The sequence below is a fragment of the Manihot esculenta genome, chromosome 15 (genome assembly GCF_001659605.2).
Source record: "Manihot esculenta cultivar AM560-2 chromosome 15, M.esculenta_v8, whole genome shotgun sequence".
NCBI lineage: Eukaryota > Viridiplantae > Streptophyta > Magnoliopsida > Malpighiales > Euphorbiaceae > Manihot > Manihot esculenta.
Genome location: NC_035175.2, coordinates 13,024,159 through 13,043,271, shown reverse-complemented (window position 1 = coordinate 13,043,271; position 19,113 = coordinate 13,024,159). Strand labels below are relative to the sequence as shown.

General features: G+C 34.9%; 2 protein-coding genes across 4 annotated transcripts; one reads left to right on the top strand and one right to left on the bottom strand.

Annotated features, from left to right (window-relative positions):
- Positions 1-150: 150 nt before the first annotated feature.
- On the top strand, positions 151-6,033 carry LOC110601511 (COP9 signalosome complex subunit 3). Of its 2 annotated transcripts, XM_021738665.2 has the most exons (11): positions 151-476; positions 1,731-1,846; positions 1,954-2,200; positions 3,080-3,137; positions 3,226-3,315; positions 3,540-3,605; positions 4,382-4,471; positions 4,626-4,784; positions 4,951-5,072; positions 5,466-5,538; positions 5,642-6,033. In XM_021738665.2, exons 1-11 carry the CDS (start codon positions 292-294, stop codon positions 5,708-5,710), a joined length of 1,275 nt encoding a protein of 424 aa, XP_021594357.1. In that variant the 5' UTR covers positions 151-291; the 3' UTR covers positions 5,711-6,033. The 2 variants fall into 2 exon arrangements, with proteins under 2 accessions (XP_021594357.1, XP_043806950.1); XM_043951015.1 differs by lacking the exon at positions 3,540-3,605.
- A 1,442-nt stretch (positions 6,034-7,475) lies between these two features.
- Positions 7,476-18,339, bottom strand: LOC110600845 (protein TPLATE). Of its 2 annotated transcripts, XM_021737739.2 has the most exons (7): positions 16,928-18,337; positions 15,533-16,129; positions 14,732-15,093; positions 14,049-14,352; positions 9,577-9,699; positions 8,336-8,791; positions 7,476-8,098 (listed from the first exon to the last, which is right to left on the bottom strand). In XM_021737739.2, the coding sequence occupies exons 1-7, from the start codon at positions 18,053-18,055 to the stop codon at positions 7,589-7,591; spliced, it is 3,480 nt and encodes a 1,159-aa protein (XP_021593431.1). In that variant the 5' UTR covers positions 18,056-18,337; the 3' UTR covers positions 7,476-7,588. The 2 variants fall into 2 exon arrangements, with proteins under 2 accessions (XP_021593431.1, XP_043807236.1); XM_043951301.1 differs by lacking the exon at positions 7,476-8,098 and having other exon boundaries at positions 8,618-8,784; positions 16,928-18,339.
- Between the last annotated feature and the right edge of the window lie 774 nt (positions 18,340-19,113).

Genomic DNA, 19,113 nt, shown 5'->3' with positions numbered 1-19,113 from the left:
AGAATGTCTCCAATGGACTATTTTGCTTCTCCTTCCTCTTTCTCCTGCTTTGAAATCTTTTCATTTTCCGAATTTCAAATAGTGGAATTGGGCCTTATTTTGGGCCTGCAGGATCCAGCCTGCAAACCTCTTGCTCCTATTTGTATCCGAGTTGATGCCGAGTCCCTCTGCAACGAGTGAATTCACGCAGAGCACACTAGCACATGAACTACACTTTTCTTTTTGGAGAGTGAAATTTGAGCGTGGTGTGATCGATTGGCTGATTAATTGAAAAACAGAAGGAAAGCGAGGATGAATACTATAGAATCGGTGGTCACGCAGATCCAAGGGCTATCGGGCAGCGTTACGGATATCGGTGCGCTTCACACTTGCTTGAAACAAGCTGACGATTTGCTTCACACTGAGTCCACTCGGTTATTGCCTTTCCTTGACCAGCTTGATCCCTCCATACATTCTCTCGGTTACCTCTACATCCTGTATCTTCTCATTCTCTGTTCAATTCTATATTTCCTTTTCTTTTTTGTCATTTTTATTTTATAATAACTGATAGTGAATATATGATGTTAGGGTTTAGTCGCTTAGGCTATTTAATGTTTTTTTCCTGGAATTGCAAATTATATTGCATTACGACGCTCCGAGGGCATCATTGTACAAAAGGATCGCTCATCACAGTGAGCCAATTACCTGGAAGTGCATTTCTCAGGCACAGCTTAGCTCAACAGTCTGCTGCAACATTTGCTTTCTTGCTTATCCAATTAATCTGAATAGCCTATTGTAGGTTAGGTGCAATAGCGTATGGTTTTGGGCGTAATTATTGGATTTATTTTTGCTGTATCCATTGTTCTGTTTGCTGAGGAAAATAGAACAGAGAGCAGTGATGCACCTAAGGGAGGGGCCTTCCTTTGCACTCTGAAATTTTATTTTTAAAGGGAGTTGGTTGAATATGACTTTATTTTTAATGTACTGCCATGTGTAGCCCCTCGTTCTTTGTTAAGTTTAAGAAGTTGATTTTTTTATTGGTATGACTAAATAAAAATCTAATAAATTAGAATTATATTTTCACTAAATCTAATTCTAGTTAAATTGTAATTAGTTCAGCATATATTGAATTTGAACTTGTTAAAGGTATACTTTACTCCTACTATGTGTAAATATTATGTCAGTGAATACTTGAGCCCCTAATAATGTTATATTGGCCATCTTAAGTATAAATTCTGCTCCCGTCACTTCAGAGAGGATATAAAGTTCATTTCATTAAGATGGTTTGCTAAAGTATATGGAGGATGAAATTTTGAACTCTACTGATCCGTCGGTTGAGTTTATATCTTCCAAGTAGACCACATCATAGATTTAATTGTTTTGTGTAATTTTTAACAGCCATCCAAAAATGGTTGTTTCACTTCTATTTCTTAGCTTTAATTTGTTACTTAAAAAATTATTATTTAATTTTTAATTCACAAAAATTCTCTTGATGGATTGCAATTTAAAGGGAATGGATTGAACTTTTTAATCTTTTCCTCTCCCTTCTCCTTTTATCTCTCGTCATCCTTTTTCAGATGTCCAACTCTATTCTTAAACCTCTAAAATAAAGTGAGGGTAATTGAGCTTTCTTTACATGCTATTCCATTCCTTTCTTTTACCTTCCATTTACTTTGTTTTCCATTCCCATGCTTGTGTTTGGAGTGGTGAGTAGTAAAGACTTCTCATTACTTGCTTACTTCTGGTGGCAGAGATGCATGCACATCAGGTCCAATTTCTAAAGAGCAAGCCAAAACGGTGGTCTTGATCTTCGCCAGGTTCATCAATTCTTGTGTTGCGGAGCAGATTCGTTTGGCATCTGATAAGTGTAATCTTCTTTACTTTGAATTGAACAAAAATATGCTAGATGGTGTTTAATCTCTTAAAAACTTCTTTATGTGTAGCCATTCACTTCAATTTACATTGAATTTGCAGTTGTATCTGTTTGTAAGAGGTTCAAGGACCAAGTTATGCTGCTTGAAGCACCTGTGCAGGGTGTAGCTCCAATGCTGGCTGCTGTACAAAAGCTTCAGTCTTCCTCTGCACGTTTGACCGCTTTGCATCCAGAGTTCCTTCAACTTTGCTTGTTGTCAAAGTGTTATAAAACTGGTCTTTCTGTTCTGGAGGATGATATTTTTGAGGTTGATCAGCCAAGAGACCTGTTTCTCTATTGTTATTATGGGTGAGTTTTTTTCTTTCTTTCATGTTTTTTTGCTATCTTTTATTTCTTTAACTGATATTCTTTTAATTTCGTTGTGCTGAAATGCTTTATTATTGGGATGCTGTTCTTGTATCAGTTGATGTCCATACTTGCTTTGTCTGGCTTTTGACTTCTTTGTGGCATCCTTCTTTATTTCTCTCTTCTGTCACGGATTACTGTTGCATATCTAATGTGTCTTCTGTTGAAGATTGACAACCTGGACATGCTTTTGTTCAATTCCATTTAAGTACATTAGTTTCTCAGTTTTAAGTGAGACGGGAGGGACAAACTAAACATCCTGGTGTATGAACAATCTTTCTCTTATCAGCTTCCATTATTCATCAATACCAGGATATTTATTGGATAAAATCACGTTGTTATATGTGTATGTGTGTGTGTATAATTGTTAGGCTTACTGGTCTATCTTTGAGAAGCCTGCGTTTTGAGCTTTATAACAATTCAATTTATATGCATGTACGATATCTGAATCCTTTACACTAGAAAGCGTCAGATGAAGAGCTTTCACTTTCAAATGAACTGGGAGGCATTAAAAGATAGGTAGTTTCACATTTTAAATTCTAATGCATCTGTTGCTGGTTTCAGTAATGAATCACTGAACCATCATCATACAACTGATGCTGATTGTTATCACCAGATTTACAATTTTGTTTATTTTTCTCTTTCCAAAACAGGAAAATAACTAAGAGTGTGGATAATTTATTTTGGTTTGCTGTAAATAAACAATAATAAGTAATAAAGAGGGAAGAAGAAGAAAAAGATAGCTTCTTTATTCAAAACTTAGAAGCTGCATTGTGCTGTAGACTTCAGTGCTTGACAGCTTCCTATATTGACATTTGACAGAGGGATGATATGCATTGGACAAAAACGTTTTCAGAAAGCATTAGAGCTTCTACATAATGTATGTATTTCTATTCTCATATCAATCCTTTATTTTGATCATCTTATTGCATAATAGTTGTTTGACTCTGTTAGTATTCTCATCTCAGGTTGTGACTGCTCCTATGTCTTCTATAAATGCCATAGCCGTTGAAGCTTACAAAAAATACATATTGGTTTCCCTCATTCACCAGGGACAGGTACACTTTTGTTCTTTCTCCATCCCCTTGCTTAATGTGAGCTTAAAATGAATATTAACTTGGGATGTCAAGTTAAAAAGTACAATCAGAATAATTCTTAGACATAAAGTGTTGTGTGGAAAAACACATGTTTTCCAGGCTAGGTTAAGTAGTGTTTGTTCAAATGTCCAGCCCAAGCAATTTGTAACCTGGCTTGGCATATGATGTTATTCTTTTGGTGGCAGTTCTCCACCAGTCTCCCTAAATATGCTTCCTCAGCAGCTCAGAGAAATCTGAAGAACTTCAGTCAGGTAATTGGAAAAATTAAGCTAAACATTTTTTGGTACTTACTTTTTATTTTGCATTAATAATTTAATGCTCTATTTTGGTACATTGGAAACTTTTCAAGCAGAAGGGAGCTTGAGGTTAAGAGGACTGAATTTTTACACTACAATGCAAGGACTGGGCCTCTAGGCTACTACTAGTTCAGTGGCATTTACCAATCAACTAAACTGGGATGAAGTGGCGAAGATCATTTATTTAACTGATTCCCTTAACCATATTGAAATTTCCCAGTTGAGGCTTTGAAGGAACTTGCGACCGTAATATGAACAGAATGTTATTTTCAGTACAAAATAGGGAATACCATTCTGCAATATGAATGAACTGATATCCTTTGTCAGGAATAGATTGGATCCTTCTATTATTATCATGTGAATTTTCGTTTTAAAATAGAAAACTCACCTCTGGGTATTTGAGCGTAGCATTCATGGAACCAGAATCATCCATACAGGATCCAATGATAGGCCACTATGATTATGTGCAGAAAATAGTGATCTTCCTACATTTACATATACATGCATATATATATATTTAATATTTTAATTGTTCTGTTTCCCTGAAGTTCTGCCTGCATGCCTATGGCCATCCTGTAGTAACAAAATTTATAAGTAATGAGACTAGACTACTTGTATTGTATGAATGCCACTAATTTTACATTTTCATGCAGAGTTTCCAATTATTTGGTTTCTGTCGAATCAATTGTTTACTTCTATTCTTTTAATACATTATTTTTTTCCTTAAGCAGCCATACATTGAATTGGCAAATAGTTATAGCACTGGAAAAATTGCAGAGCTAGAGTCATATGTGCAGACAAACAGGGAGAAGTTTGAAAGTGTGAGTAAACTGTCATATATTTCAAGCAATTGAAACACAATCAGAGATCTACTATCATATATTTCAAGCAACTTGTAACACAATCAGAGATCTATCTGTTAGTTTAATGAAATTTCACTTGTCCTTTTCTAAGAGATGCTTTTAAAAATTGCAGGACAATAACCTCGGATTGGTGAAGCAGGTTGTCTTGTCCATGTATAAGAGAAATATCCAGAGATTGACCCAGACATATTTGACTCTGTCCCTCCAAGACATAGCCAACATAGTGCGACTCAATAGCCCAAAAGAGGCAGAAATGCATGTGCTTCAAATGGTAGTTCCCATACAAAAATACTTTCTTTGGTTGGGAAGAGAAGGGGGGTGGGGGTGGGGCCATATTGTTTTCTGATAGGCTTTAAGTCTTTAACTGGAAAATATCTTTAAATTTGCAATCTCTGATCATATGCCACATGACTAATACTTCATATGTCAAATTTTAGATCCAAGATGGTGAAATATATGCAACAATCAATCAAAAAGATGGAATGGTGAGATTCTTAGAGGATCCTGAGCAATATAAAACTTGTGGGATGATTGAGCATATTGACTCCTCAATGCAGAGGTATAGTATTTGTAACTTTGTTATTTGTTATTGGACAAGTATTTTCACTTTGCCTGCAGTTTCCAGTCAACAGTTTAACATAGAACATATTTTAGCTTGAGAACTTTGCAAGTAAAAATATTTCACTGAAGTGGAACCAAGTAAATCAATCCTCAGCGATAGAACATGCCTAGATGTAATTAACTTTAGCTGAACAGACACCTACCTACCATATTTGTGGACAAGAACAGTTTACCTTCCTGTTTTTGTTCCATTTATTCCTTGTACCAGAGTGATCTGATGCCACACTTCAGGTAACCTAGGGCTGAACAATGTTGATTGCTGATGGCATGGTAGAAAAGTTGCAACAAAGCAGTTCATCAGATCCATAACTATTTTCCTTTGTTTTTCCAGGATAATTGAACTGTCTAAGAAGTTAACTGCAATGGATGAACTTATGTCATGTGACCCCTTGTACCTGGCAAAGGTGAGCCATACTTTGGTTTACCCTTTTAATTTTTATTGTATGTGACCAACCTTGTTCTGGAACATTTAGTGCTGATCAGATGATGCTTATGTTGTACATCCAGGCTGGGAGAGAGCGTCAGAGATTTGACTTTGATGACTTTGATGGTGTTCCTCAGAAATTCAACGTATGAGGGAGTAGAAGGTTGTTGGCAGGACATGGTAAATGATGCTAAACTCATAATGTTGTTCTACACGCTCCATGTTCAAAGAGTGAAAATTTTCACCTTTTCTCCACCAGTTGGAAATCAGTACATATGTCAAAGCACCCTCTTTTTTCCTCTGAGATTGTAATAACAAACCAGTTTAGTTATGCAACTCTTTTCAACCATGCTTTTTATTTTAAGAAAGTGCCCGGGTTCATCGAGTTATTTATGTTTTGTCCCGGATGCTGATCTTGCTATGCAGTAATGACAAATGAAGCATCAGAATCTTCTCAAGGCAAAGCAATTTCTCACATAAGTTGCACATCTCTTTTTGGCACATTACAGAACTATATAAGTTGTCTGATGCATTAAAACTGTAGGTTGAATGTTCAGGGGAGAAAAAAAGCTGTGAATTGAAGGTCTTTTATTATGGGAGGCACTCGATTGTAAGATTGTCGTAGGAGCAAGGAGGTTTGTTTTGAAAAAAACATATCCAAGTTAGACGGTTCTTCAAGTCGAGGGTTTAACCAACAAGTGGGCATTAGAGGGCGTCGAGCATCATTAACATGGTGGATTTTGCAGTCGAGTCACTATATGCTTTAATCGAGATGAAACCTTTCCTTGTATCAAGATTTGACCAGAAATATCACGACTCAATTAGCTCTTAAAATATGAAAAATTAAGTAAAGTTATTATTTTAATGACTCTTAATTAATGTATTTAAAATAATAATGTTTTCCTAACAAAAGGTCAAACAATGTATTAGTGCTGTTCTAGCGACTTCCTCATTTGTATAATCGTTGTGCAACCACGCATGAGGGAGGGAGGCAGGGTAAGACGCAAAGAAATATTATAGGAAACTTGGAGCATTCCACCTGGTAGAATCGGCACCAGCAGTCCGATTTATATTTCAAACTGAATTAGAATCGATATGATTTAAAAGTTCGATGGTTTTAATTTTTTAACAATTGTCATCCGATTTTAAAGCGGTTAAGACGCAAAGAAGTATTATAGGAAGCTTGGAGCATTCCTCCTAGTAGAATCGGCACCGGCAGTCCGATTTATATTTCAAATTGAATTAGAATAGTTCAAGATGGTTTTAATTTTTTAACAACAAACCATCTTTTAACAATTGTCATCGGATTTTAAAGCGGTTAAATTAAATATTTTAATTTTAATTAAATTTACATTATAGATTATCAATCTGATTTTATTTAATTTAAATTATAAAAAAATTAAAAATAAAAAACTTAAATAAAATATAAAAAATAAATATAAATTCTAAATATTATAATATATATTTTATTAAATAAATATATAAAATGTATCTATTTATATGATATAAAAAATAAAATAATATTATATATAAAATAAAAAATAAAATAATATTACATTTTAAATGTAAATAATATTTTTTTATAAGTTAAAAATAAATTTAAACATAAGTATTTGATAATTTAACTTATACACAATTATTTGATAATTTAACTTATAAAATTAAATTAAAATTGAACTTGCGGCTCGAATCAACCGGTTCCTGATCTAGTTCACAGGAGGAAGAACCGTAAGTGACTTCTTTAATCTAAGATTTTAAAATCGGTTAACCAGTCCAATCCCAGATTTAACCGATTTAAATCCGATTTATGGTCCGAACCGAATCATGGCCGATATCCACCAAGAAAGATTATATGAGGAATGCCTAGCCGGGACAGTATGTACAAGGGAATAATACATCCCCAAAAGAACAAAAGAATAACATCACAAAAAATGAAGAGCCTTTATATACCTATTCAAAAATATCAAAATTGATTACAAGAGAAAACAAAAACTACAAACAAGCCCCTTTTTTTTTCCAGAAAGGCTGAATCAATTAACTTGGGTGTTTCTCTCTTTGCAAAGCGCGTGCCACTCCTGGAGCACAGCCGCTTGAAGAGCCATGTGCTCAACCTCCTCTGCACTCAGCTTTGACAAGGTTCCTTTAGGATTACCATTTTTCTCACCATCTTTCTTTTCCCCGTCCTTTTCCTTCTTTCCCTCGGCTTCCTCTTCATCATCAGATTTCGGACTTTTAGGAGGCGGTTGGGCTGCTTTTAGCAATGCTATTCTTTCCATTGAAATCCTGAGCCTCTCAGCAGCAGCCTCTTTCACTTCATCTTCAGGCATGTACTCAACACTCCCATCGGTAAGGTCATCCAACCAACCCTGTAAGTCTGATTCAATCTCCTTAGTGATTGACGCATCGGATGCTCGGATAACAAATTTGCACAACATGGTGGTTGTCTCATCACCCAGATCCACATTTCTGCTAACTTCACTGGCTCCAAAAACCATCATACCCATGAAGCCTCCAAACCAAGTTTTTGCAGCATAGCAAAGCTGTTCAATGACAGAATTTAACATGGTATGAAGTAGTTTATACATCTTTTTTTGATAAATAAGTCATCTTTCAAACCTCTCAAAAGTTAATTATTTTTTCCCCCACATAATCAACATGAAAGGAGAAACAATATTATTGACGGGACATTTAGCTCTAATTGTCCAGAAAATCCGACAAACGAAAGTGCAATGCACGGAAGTAAAGATTTCAAACATCAAAGAAAGAAAATATCCTACCTCAAATCCTGCCACTGTCCTGATGATGTGGGAACAAACACTGTGGAAAGGCTTGGAAGACAAAGATTTAAGTCCACTAAGAAAAGGAGAAGACCCATGCTGCTGTGCAGCAATAGCCTTGAAGCCACTTCCTTCATATATGTATGTACCAGTATACTCTACTACAGCTGGTAAACTAGGCCATAAGCGAAAGAACTCAACAGGCGATATTTTATGCGGCAAAAGAAGTTCAGTCAGTGGAATTTTGTAAGGCTGACACCTCAAAATCACAGGTTCTCCTAGTTCTAGTCTTGAGCTTCTCTTCTGTCTCGTGATTTGTGGATCTTCCTCAGCATAGTCACCATCATAATCTCCTACTGCACCACTTCCATAGAATGGATAGTACAAGACTTGAATGAAAAGAGCGCATCTTTCAAAGTGGGAGACACCCACTGTCACACTGCAGAGTACTGGATCCTACCAAGTTTAAGAATCAGAACATCTAAATAAGTGGGAGTACAAAAGGGAAGAACAATAATATTAGTATTTTGCAAGTAGGAGAAATAGGCAAAGTTTAGGCCTTAAAGTTTAGCCTATAATAAGACCTTTAAATTTTAGAAATGTCAAATAAACTCTTCAAATTTTAAAAATAGATCAAATAAGACCTTTTTGGACAAGCCCTTGCTTCCAATTCATATATTTTCTTTATGTCCTACCTTAATCTACTAACTTCCTTTGTGCTATGCATGTGAGCTTACGTTGAGGCTAACTTTTTTTTTGGGCAATGTATATGCGATTATGTTGTTTGCTCACCTGCTATCCCAAAGGACGTAACTTCATTTTTCTATATTTCACATCTCCTTTCTCCATAAATCACAAATTTAAAATCTAGCCTCTGAATTATTAGGATTAGATGCTAGGTTTATAAGAAACTACCAGAACTCACAACCATTTAAGAAAAAAGTTCCCAGGACCCCAAGCAAAAGTTGGGATCTTTAAGAGAACTTTCATGATAAAGCATGAAAAATGATAAAGTTCCCATGACCCCTCGTAATCACGTAAATACCTAGTAAAATGGTGTTCTATAATCACATGCTCAATTTATTGTTTAACTCTAAGAATGACACTTAGTTTTTGCCTTTTTGGAAATCCTCTTAAACAAGAATAACAAACTAAAGAGATAGTGTTGCAAATGGAGAATTGCAGAAAATATGAGAAATATTTCAGGGAAAATGTCTTTGAAAGCAAAGCACAAAATGTACCTGCGAAACAAGACTTCTAAGCTGTCGCACAGCCTGATGAGCTCCATCCATAAAATATAATGCACCAGATAATCCAACCCGAATATCCGCCCGATTTAGTTCCAGTTCGGTCAAGTTTAAAACCTGCAAATAGTTCATTAAATTAACGAAGGGAATACCATCAACATAAATGAAAATAAGGCGGGACATTTAAAACCCAAATTAACAAAAACTAGTTTTCTGTGATACATGCATTACACATATATCTAATTATTTTTAAAATGTATATTTTATTATTTTAATCAATATATTTTCAAATCATAATCTTTTAAATATAAATTTTTATTTAGATAAAAAAATAGTATAAAAATAACATGTAATATTTAAGAACATTTGTTGGATTAAAAACTTAATAACAAAACAAAACAGAATGTGAATTTTATTAAATATACCACCTTATTATAGTTTAGAAATATTAACCTTTTCTCTTTTTTCTTCCCCCCTGAATAATCAAGTTTTCTCAATTGCTTGCAAATTTTCAATTTTTCTTTTAGTTTCTATGCTTAATTTGATCACATAAATCACTATAATTTAAAATCAAAATACTTAAAGTCAAACTTTACTTCGATGAATCTTAATTCTTACATTATGGTTGTTTGAAAACTTTAACGAAACATAATGTTAACTAAATTAAAAAAACTTATTGACACATTAATAAAATTAAATTAATATATGAATTTAATTAAAATATGATTGATTTAATTAAAATTTTATTAAGCTTTCTATAGCGAAGAATTGTGGTGAAGAAGGATTTATAAAAGAAGTGTAAATTATTTGTCAATAATATTACATATTTAACTTGATCACGAATGTCATTGTAATTCAAAATAAATTGATGACCTAAAAGTTTCAAAAATTAAACACATGGACTTAGTAAGAGCGGGAAAATAGTTAATTTTTTAATAATAAATAATAAAATGATTTGGAATAATTGAAAGAGCTAGAAGATTTAAAATATACCTTACACAATAAATAAAATTATCATTTTTAATTTTTGTCTATGTTTATTTAAAGACAACAATGACAAATAGCAAAAAATATATATGAAAATATTTTTTATAGACATATTAGTTGAAATTAAAACGAAATTGGTATTTGTATGGAAAAAATATTTATATTAATTCCAAGTATGAGCTTCATATTTAAATGTCATTTGGATTTCAAGACTTTAATTAGAAATAAAAATTTCATACTATGTTAGAAAATTTATACAAAATTCCGATTTTATCGATTTTTGTAATTTTAATAATTATAATATTTTTTAATTATTCATAATTGATAAAAAAAAAAATTCCGCTGATATATTGAAAAACAAAATCAACTATGTCATGATTATATAAATACAAAAAAGCAATTCAATAGCTAAAAACGATTAAAAAAGAAAAACAATTAGATTACATGGGACTAATTGTTTCTTGTGTATACCAGTTAATAGAAAACTTAAAAGTACTTTATTATTATTTTTTAATAAATAACCCAACAAAATTGATGATATGGAAAATCTCTTCCTATTAATTCTTCTACCAATTATGGAACTAAAAATGGACCATAAGTGTTGAAAATGGAAAAACACCTAGGTGTGATAGTTTGATGAGATATTAGCAACTAGTTATCACCAATGATATTAATTCCGAAAATTCCAAATGTGCAATACCAAATTCAGGTAGATCAGCAAATCTCAAGCTAAGTAGTGTTTTTGGTCAATGGAAGTGCTTGTTGAAGGTGGAAATAAAGAAGGTGCGCCTTCGAAGAGCCTTGCACCTAGAAGAACAAGGCGCGTACCTAGGCACATAAGATGCTTGCTTGGTGAGTGTTAACTGCCTTTCACTTATTGATGTATTAAGGTTAGAGTCTAAAGCACCTTGTGTCCGAGGACGTGTTTTTAATAATTATGCCACATCTTCTAAGGTGCCATTGCCAGTAGTTACAAGCCAAGGGATTTTGGGACTTTCACCCCTTCACCTAATCCCGAAACCGTCTCAGGTTACCAGAAGTGTTGTTTAACATTTTTTAACTACTAATCTAGCTCCTTCTATATCTCCCGCACCCACTTTCACTGAACCTGTTGCATCTCCCTCACCAATAGATGTAGCTCCCACTCAGCTTGCTGTATCTGAACCCATTATTCCTCTCCTCTCTTTACCTGCACCCCTATTCCAACCTCCACCTGTGCCTATTCAATGTTGACTAGGTCACAAACTGGACACTCCAAACCAAATCGAAGGTTCTTACTGCAATTGCTCCTCCTTTGCAACCTGTTTCAATAACCAAAGCTAAAAAGTATCGTGAATGGCGTGAAGAATTAACAAGCGAACTCAATTCACTACAGAAACTAGGGACTTGGAAACTTTTTGTACCTCCGCAAGAGGCGAATGTGGTTAGCAGTAAATGGGTATTTCCAGTTAAAGAAAATGACACTCCAAACTAAATCGAAGGTTCTTACTGCAATTACTCCTCCTTTGCAACTTGTTTCAATAGCCGAAGCTAAAAAGTATCGTGAGTGGCGTGAAGCATTAACAAGTGAACTCAATTCATTGCAAAAACTAGGGACTTGGAAACTTTTTGTACCTCCGCAAGAGGCGAATGTGGTTGGAAGTAAATAGGTATTTCGAGTTAAAGAAAATTCAGATGGTTCTATAGCTCGTTATAAAGCTCGGCTTGTTGTAAAAAGATTCCACCAAAGGCCGGGATTAGATTTTGGAGAAACATTTTCTCCTATTGTGAAATCGACGACAATCCGAACAGTCTTAAGTCTTGCAGTTTCTCATAATTGGGATGTTCAACGGTATGATGTTATGAATGCATTTCTGCATGGTAAGCTCAACGAGACAGTTTACATGACACAGCCACTTGGGTTTGTTGATGATTCCAAACCACATCATGTATGTTGCATCACTCTCTTTATGGGCTAAAACAAGCGCCAAGAGAATGACATAATTGTTTAAAAGATTCTCTCCTTTCGTTTGGTTTCACTCAGTTCATGTTAAATCACTCACTGCTCATCTTTCGATCAAATGGACATACTATGTATTGTTTGGCCTATGTAGATGATCTTATCCTGACATGCAAGAGTTCCGAATTAATTCAGCAGGTGGAACGGCATTTGGCAAAGTCATTTTTGCTAAAGAACTTGGGGAAGTTTCGATACTTCCTTGGAATTCAAGAGCACTAGTCGAAAGGTACTTTATTGCTCATACAAACCAAGTATATTTTAGACTCGGTGAAACGTGTCAATATGCATGCATCCAAGCTAATTTCAATCCCAGTTGCTTTACCAAAATCTAGTGTCAGTAAATTCAGTAAATTTGCTGATATTACATTATATCGTAACACTATCGGTAGTCTTCAGTACCTTTCCTTTATAAGATCTGACATTTTTTATTCAGTCAACAAGTTAGCATAGCATATGAAAGAACCAACTGAAAACCACTAGTAAGAGGTAAAGCTAGTTCTTCATTACTTGCAAGAGACTTCTACTTATGGACTGCTGCTCAAACCGAACAACCCATTCAATATCTCGATTTATAGTGATGTGGATTGGACTGGAAGTGTGGAGGATAAAAAATCCACCACTGATTTTGCAATTTATCTTGGTTGTAATATTGTTTCTTGGAGTTTGAAAAAGCAAAACACAGTTTCTAGCCACAGAGGCAAAATATCGTGTTGTAGCAAATATAATGTCTGAGGTACTTTGGCTTCGTAATTTATTGTGTGAGTTAGGTGTGAAACCAATAATTTCGATTTTGTGGTGTGACAATTTGGGAGTTACATCTCTTACGGTCAATCTAGTCTATCACAGTCATATGAAACATATACAAATTGATCTTCATTTCACTCGTGAGAAAGTTACAGCAAATGAAATTCAAGTTTGCCATATATCCACGAAAGATCAGACTGCAGATGTTCTTACCAAACCATTAACACGGATAAGATTTCAAGATTTTAGAAACAAGTTGACTATCTCTTCTTATAGATAGTTCAACTTTAGAGAGAATGATAGGATAAAATATTGTATTTTAAATATAGTTAATTTACCATAAATAAAACTATGTACAACTGAGTGTACAGAGTCTTATCATCTATAAAGTTACTGTAAATAGAACTCCGTAAAGTTAGAGTCTTATCATCTGTAAAGGTTATATATAATCTTTGTACGTTTAATATGCAAACTTTATTAGAGTTTTCACGTACATGTCCTAGGATACAAATTAGTGATGAAATCTCCCTGCAAAGTAACTAGATTCAGGAAGTAATATGAAATGAATTCTAGTAACCAATAGTTCCCTTCTTCAAGTGATAAGGAGTGTTAAGGTGTCATGTTATAGAGTAAATCACTTAGAACGATAACCTTCATATGATATATTCCAGAGGACACAAATATGTGGGTCAACAGTAACATCAAAACAGTCATGCATGGAGAAAAGATTCCTAACCTTCAGATGCAAAGTGATCCTTCCATCGCTCGAGTCTACCAAATGATAGGCTTCAACATAGCTTGGATCACTGCTACCCGTTAAAGTATATGCAGCAGGCATAACCTTTAGCAATTTAGAATCAATTCCTTTTGTTAGCAAAATAGTTAATTCACTAGGATCTGGCCTCCAAAGCTCTAAAATAGCCTTGTGAACCAATCCTTCTAATTTTCTGTCCTGAGCAGCAGCTGCTTCATAAAACTGAACAGTAAGTTTATGATGGCTAAATGGATAGTCTCCTGTGGCTTCACTAACCCCAGCCCACCTAAAAGAGAAACAATGTCTCTCAATGCACATTATAGCAAAGATAATACTATTAGTCTAAGAGAAAAGGCAAACAAATGCTGTAGAGAACAAGAAAATGTATGGGTGTAGATATAGAGAAGTCGTATCTTTCTCCTAGTTCCATTTCTTAGAACACATGGCCTGGTACAAAACAAGCAAGTAAATGGAGAAGGGAAGAAATTTAATGACACCTATTTTGAGCTAAATAGGAATTAAAATGCAACTCAGCATTAACATGTCCTAAGCACGTCTGCAGTAACATTCAGAAATATGACAGCGTCAGCAAATTCAAAGCTGTAAAGATACTCGAGTCATTTACACTCTGAATTCAGAAGTAAAGCAATATGATAAATGCACACCTATCATCCGGATGATTCTGAACATATTTAATTCTCTGCAATATCAAACGGCACTGATGCTTGTTGACAGAATCAGCCAACCCATTGTTTCTAAACTCTTCCAGCTCTTTAGTTAGTAACTGGCCAGCCCTAGGGTTACGGGATCCCAACCGTTGAGCACTTAAAAGAACTGCTTGAACATCTTGAAGCCTGTTTGATGTATTTGCAGATGAATCAACACTGCATAAGACCTTGTGGATATTTGATACAAGTATGTTCAAGGTATCCTCAGGGTCATCAGCTAGAAGTGGATCCAAACCATCTAGATTTATGTGTTCTGCAATTGCCCAAATAAGACGGGCACATACTCTTGGCGTATTTACCTGTTAAGTTGACATATATTAAAATAGCAATTGTTACACATAATGTAAATGAGCTAAAGGAACTTGGAATGAGAATGAATACATTATTTTTTTCAAACAATATGATTATCAGAAGAGCCAAGGATTGAAGCAAAAAAAGAATATTCTTTTGAAAAATAGAAACCATATGACTTTAAATTAATATTGTTATCTTCAAAATGAATTTTTAGTTCCTGAGATATCATATAATTGTTGCAGGAGGAAAACTTCACACTGAGAACTATGTTCCACATTCCAAGCATAAAAAATAGAGATCAATAGTCTGTTTTAAGAACACCTACAACTTTTCAAGGTCATAAACCCTATATGATACTCTTTATGAACAAACCACATAATAGCTAGTTCCTCTAAAATTAATGGCTAACCTTTATTTTTCAGTATTTGATAACAGCTTACATACCGCGCGCAGATTCTTCACAAGTTCACGCTGCAAGTTCTGCAGTCTAGTCTCATTTAAAATCTGATCCTGCGAAGCACCATCTTTAACAGTTTTTACACCTCCTCTGGTATCATAGATATGGCACAGCCTTACAAGCAACTTCAGATAGCAATCGATTGCATAGGTCCTGCCATCACAATCCCATTTGACACAAGGTCTACAAACTTCCACTACTTCCAAAGCCGGCTCTGTCCAGTTCAGTGCACCATAACCAGTTCCATAAGCCAAAGCTCCAATCACTCTGCTCTCCATTCCTGAGTGAGTTTGTTCAGGCAAAGGTAGAGATAACTGGAAGCAACTTTCCACCAGTGACGCCACCAACTCCTCCCTAAATAAGCTTTTATTTCTCACACTATTAAGATCATCCCTTATTCTCGCATCCTCAAAAAGAGAAGCAATTTCAGTGCCTGCAAGAGGTTTCTGACCTCTCCGTACACTTTCCTTAGCAAAAAGGTCAACACAAAGAGCTGTCCGACAAATACATGCTAAAGCATGCATACGGTCTGATTCTGCTCTCAAATTTCTCACCATTAGAAGCAGCCTTTTAAACAATGAAACCTTTAAACATAAACTTGACAATATCAATGAAAAATAAAAACCAACCATAACAAAGTAACATTTAACTTCAAAATGTTGACTAAATACAACAGATACAAATGGTGTTTGTCAACCAGGAAAAGGAAAGAAGAATTTGTTATTATTCTTCACATGCCTGAATAAATTTCACAATAGAACTACTATTTTCAGTTATTGCTAATCTGTAACTTCTGCTGCTTCTAAACTCTTAACCATAAATCTTCATTGGAGTTAATTTGGTGAAGAAATTATTCAACAACTTAGCTCAAGCCTGAAAACTCGCAGTCTCAACAAACCATTTCTGCTTTTGAGTGTACCAAGTACCAAATGTTAAGATGCAGAATGTATAGAACTTGCACATGCTCCGTGTCCCACAAATGTAGGCTTAATTGTATTTTTGCATAGATTAGAAAAAATAGTTAATATACTTGAAGTGTTAAATTTTGTTTAATCAGTTTCTAATATGTCCTCCACTCATATTGGTTTTCTAAAAATTAAATGACTTATGTTACTAAATTACTATTCTACCTAATGACTTTTGCTTTTTCAATGCATATTATATTTGAGCATATTAGGAAGTTTGAGGACACTAATTAATAATGGAAGTATAAATATGTACATATTAGGAAGTTAATTATATAAAGTGGCCTATAATTTCAAGTAAAAAATTTAATAAGTCCTATTTTTGTGGACGGAGGGATTAAATTTTTCTAGATTACAAGTCCCCATATAAGAAAAATTGTGAGTTTCTTTAATTAAACAGAAAAACCAAAATCACACCTGCATATGAAGTTCAAGAAGGTGCAGATTTGTAACAACAGCTCTAACAATACTCTCCCTTGCCGAAGAAAATTCCTGCCTATCCCAAAGCGTCAAAATGGCAACTATAGACTGTGAAGCCCACTCCGGCTTGCCCCCAGGCATATCAGCCAAATACAACATGTTGATTCCCACCTCAAAAATCAATGCTGGATCCAACGACGAGGCTAAGAAGGGGGCCAAATGTGTGACCATATCTGAAACTCCAACTATCTTGTCTGCATTGGAATCCACCACACTACCATTGGCGCCACTGGCTGCCCCCTTTGAAACCTTCCTGATCACCTCCACCTTCCCTGACGCCACAGCCTTTACTGAATATACGAGTGGGAACACAGTAGCCCTAAAGTTCTCTACAGGTAAGATCAATGACCTTGACATCAAAGCATTTCTCCTCTTCCAAACGAAATCCACCATCGATGAAACCCAATTAGACCTAATTGCCAATGAATTTTCGCTATCAACTAACTTATCACCCGCTAATCTACTCATTCTCTTCGAATCAAACTCCTGAAACAACCTACCAACTGATTCAAACGCAACTTTGGCAACGGCATCGGATCTGTCTAACATGTTTTTGCCAATTCGCGCCCACCATTTCGAGACCTTATCGAGCAAATTCATACTGTTTTCACACAGAGTGACCATATCATCCCGCGCCAAAATGCAACCAAGGGTTTCAGTGATCGAAAACCGCAAATTATCGCTAGGAGAATCAAAACAGGCAGAGATTTTAGCATTGGAATCCATGATCAGTTTAGAGAGCGAGTAGGAAGGCAGAGCAGCGAGAATTGAGACAGCTGCCGCAGCGACATCAGGATCATGGAACTGGAGATCAGCACTTACGCTAGTGCAGACGGAGTCCCAGAGATCGGCAGTGAGGCGCGTGGATCGAATCAAGTCAAAAGAGAGCTTTTTACAGATGGCGGAGGCTGGTGCAGAGACGATTTCTTCGACGGCAGTCTTGGCGATGACGGAAATGTCGTGTCCAGCAGCGGAATGCTGGAGAGCATGGAGGAGAGCACCGGACTGGCGTAAAGCGTCATTGGAGCGGAGGTCCGCTTGGATCTGAGCGAAGAGTATGTCCATACCCGTCTATGCAGAGGCCAATATTTGAAGCTCAGTAGGAGTTTTGCATTGCAGTGTACTTTTGCAGTGAACGGAACATTGAGAATTTGAAGCGAGTTGTGAAATTTGCATTGGAGATTTATGGAGGGTGAAGGGAAGGAAGATGATGAAACTGACGGTGCATGCATGAGCGTTAATTTTCAGTTGGAGTGCAGAATCGCGCGATCAGTTTTTTTGCCGAAAGAGATGGTGGTGATAGTTGACTGGGTTGGCCAGTATGGCCACTGTGCTGGTCACGATCCATGGACCATATTTCATTCGGTCTACCAGTTGGGCCCATTTTGATACGTTAATAAGAAAAGGCTGCCTTTTACTTTTCTTTTTCATTTTTTTTTTCAATTATTGCTTCCGTTTCAAAAATATATATTTATTTTTCTTTTTAATCAATCTCAAACATAAATCTTTATAAATAATAATTTATTTATTTATTCAATATGTTCCTATTTAATTTGTATATGAAAATAAAATTTATCAATTTTAAGAATATTTTAATAATTAAATATAATTACATTTTTTTAATATATATAATGAATTATAGACTTACTGTTATAGATAAATAGAATATTTTCATGCTAGCAACGTGGTCTCTCATCTCTTGCTGTGTCGACTTGTTCTAGTGGGCTTTCTAGAGTTCTTGCATTGGTGGACTACTTCATGAGAAGATGTTCAGTTGATAGTCAACATGTTCGTTCTCTCATTACTTGTGTCCTCCATCTCAAGGAACTTTAAAATTTAGTTGTGATATAATATGGAATAAATGTTATCTTTGATTATTATTATTGTGGTTAAAAATAATGCTCTCCTATAATATATGAAATAACAAAAAGAATCTAGAAATTTTATATTTTAGGTGATGATTAAATCTTGTCAATACTAATTAAATTAAAATTAGATTTCAGTCTATTATTTATGGATTAAATTCTATAATTTTATATTAAATTATTATAAATTTTAAAATTCGTCAATTTTAAAATATTTATACAATAATAATCGCCATTGATATATGCTAAATGTTATTT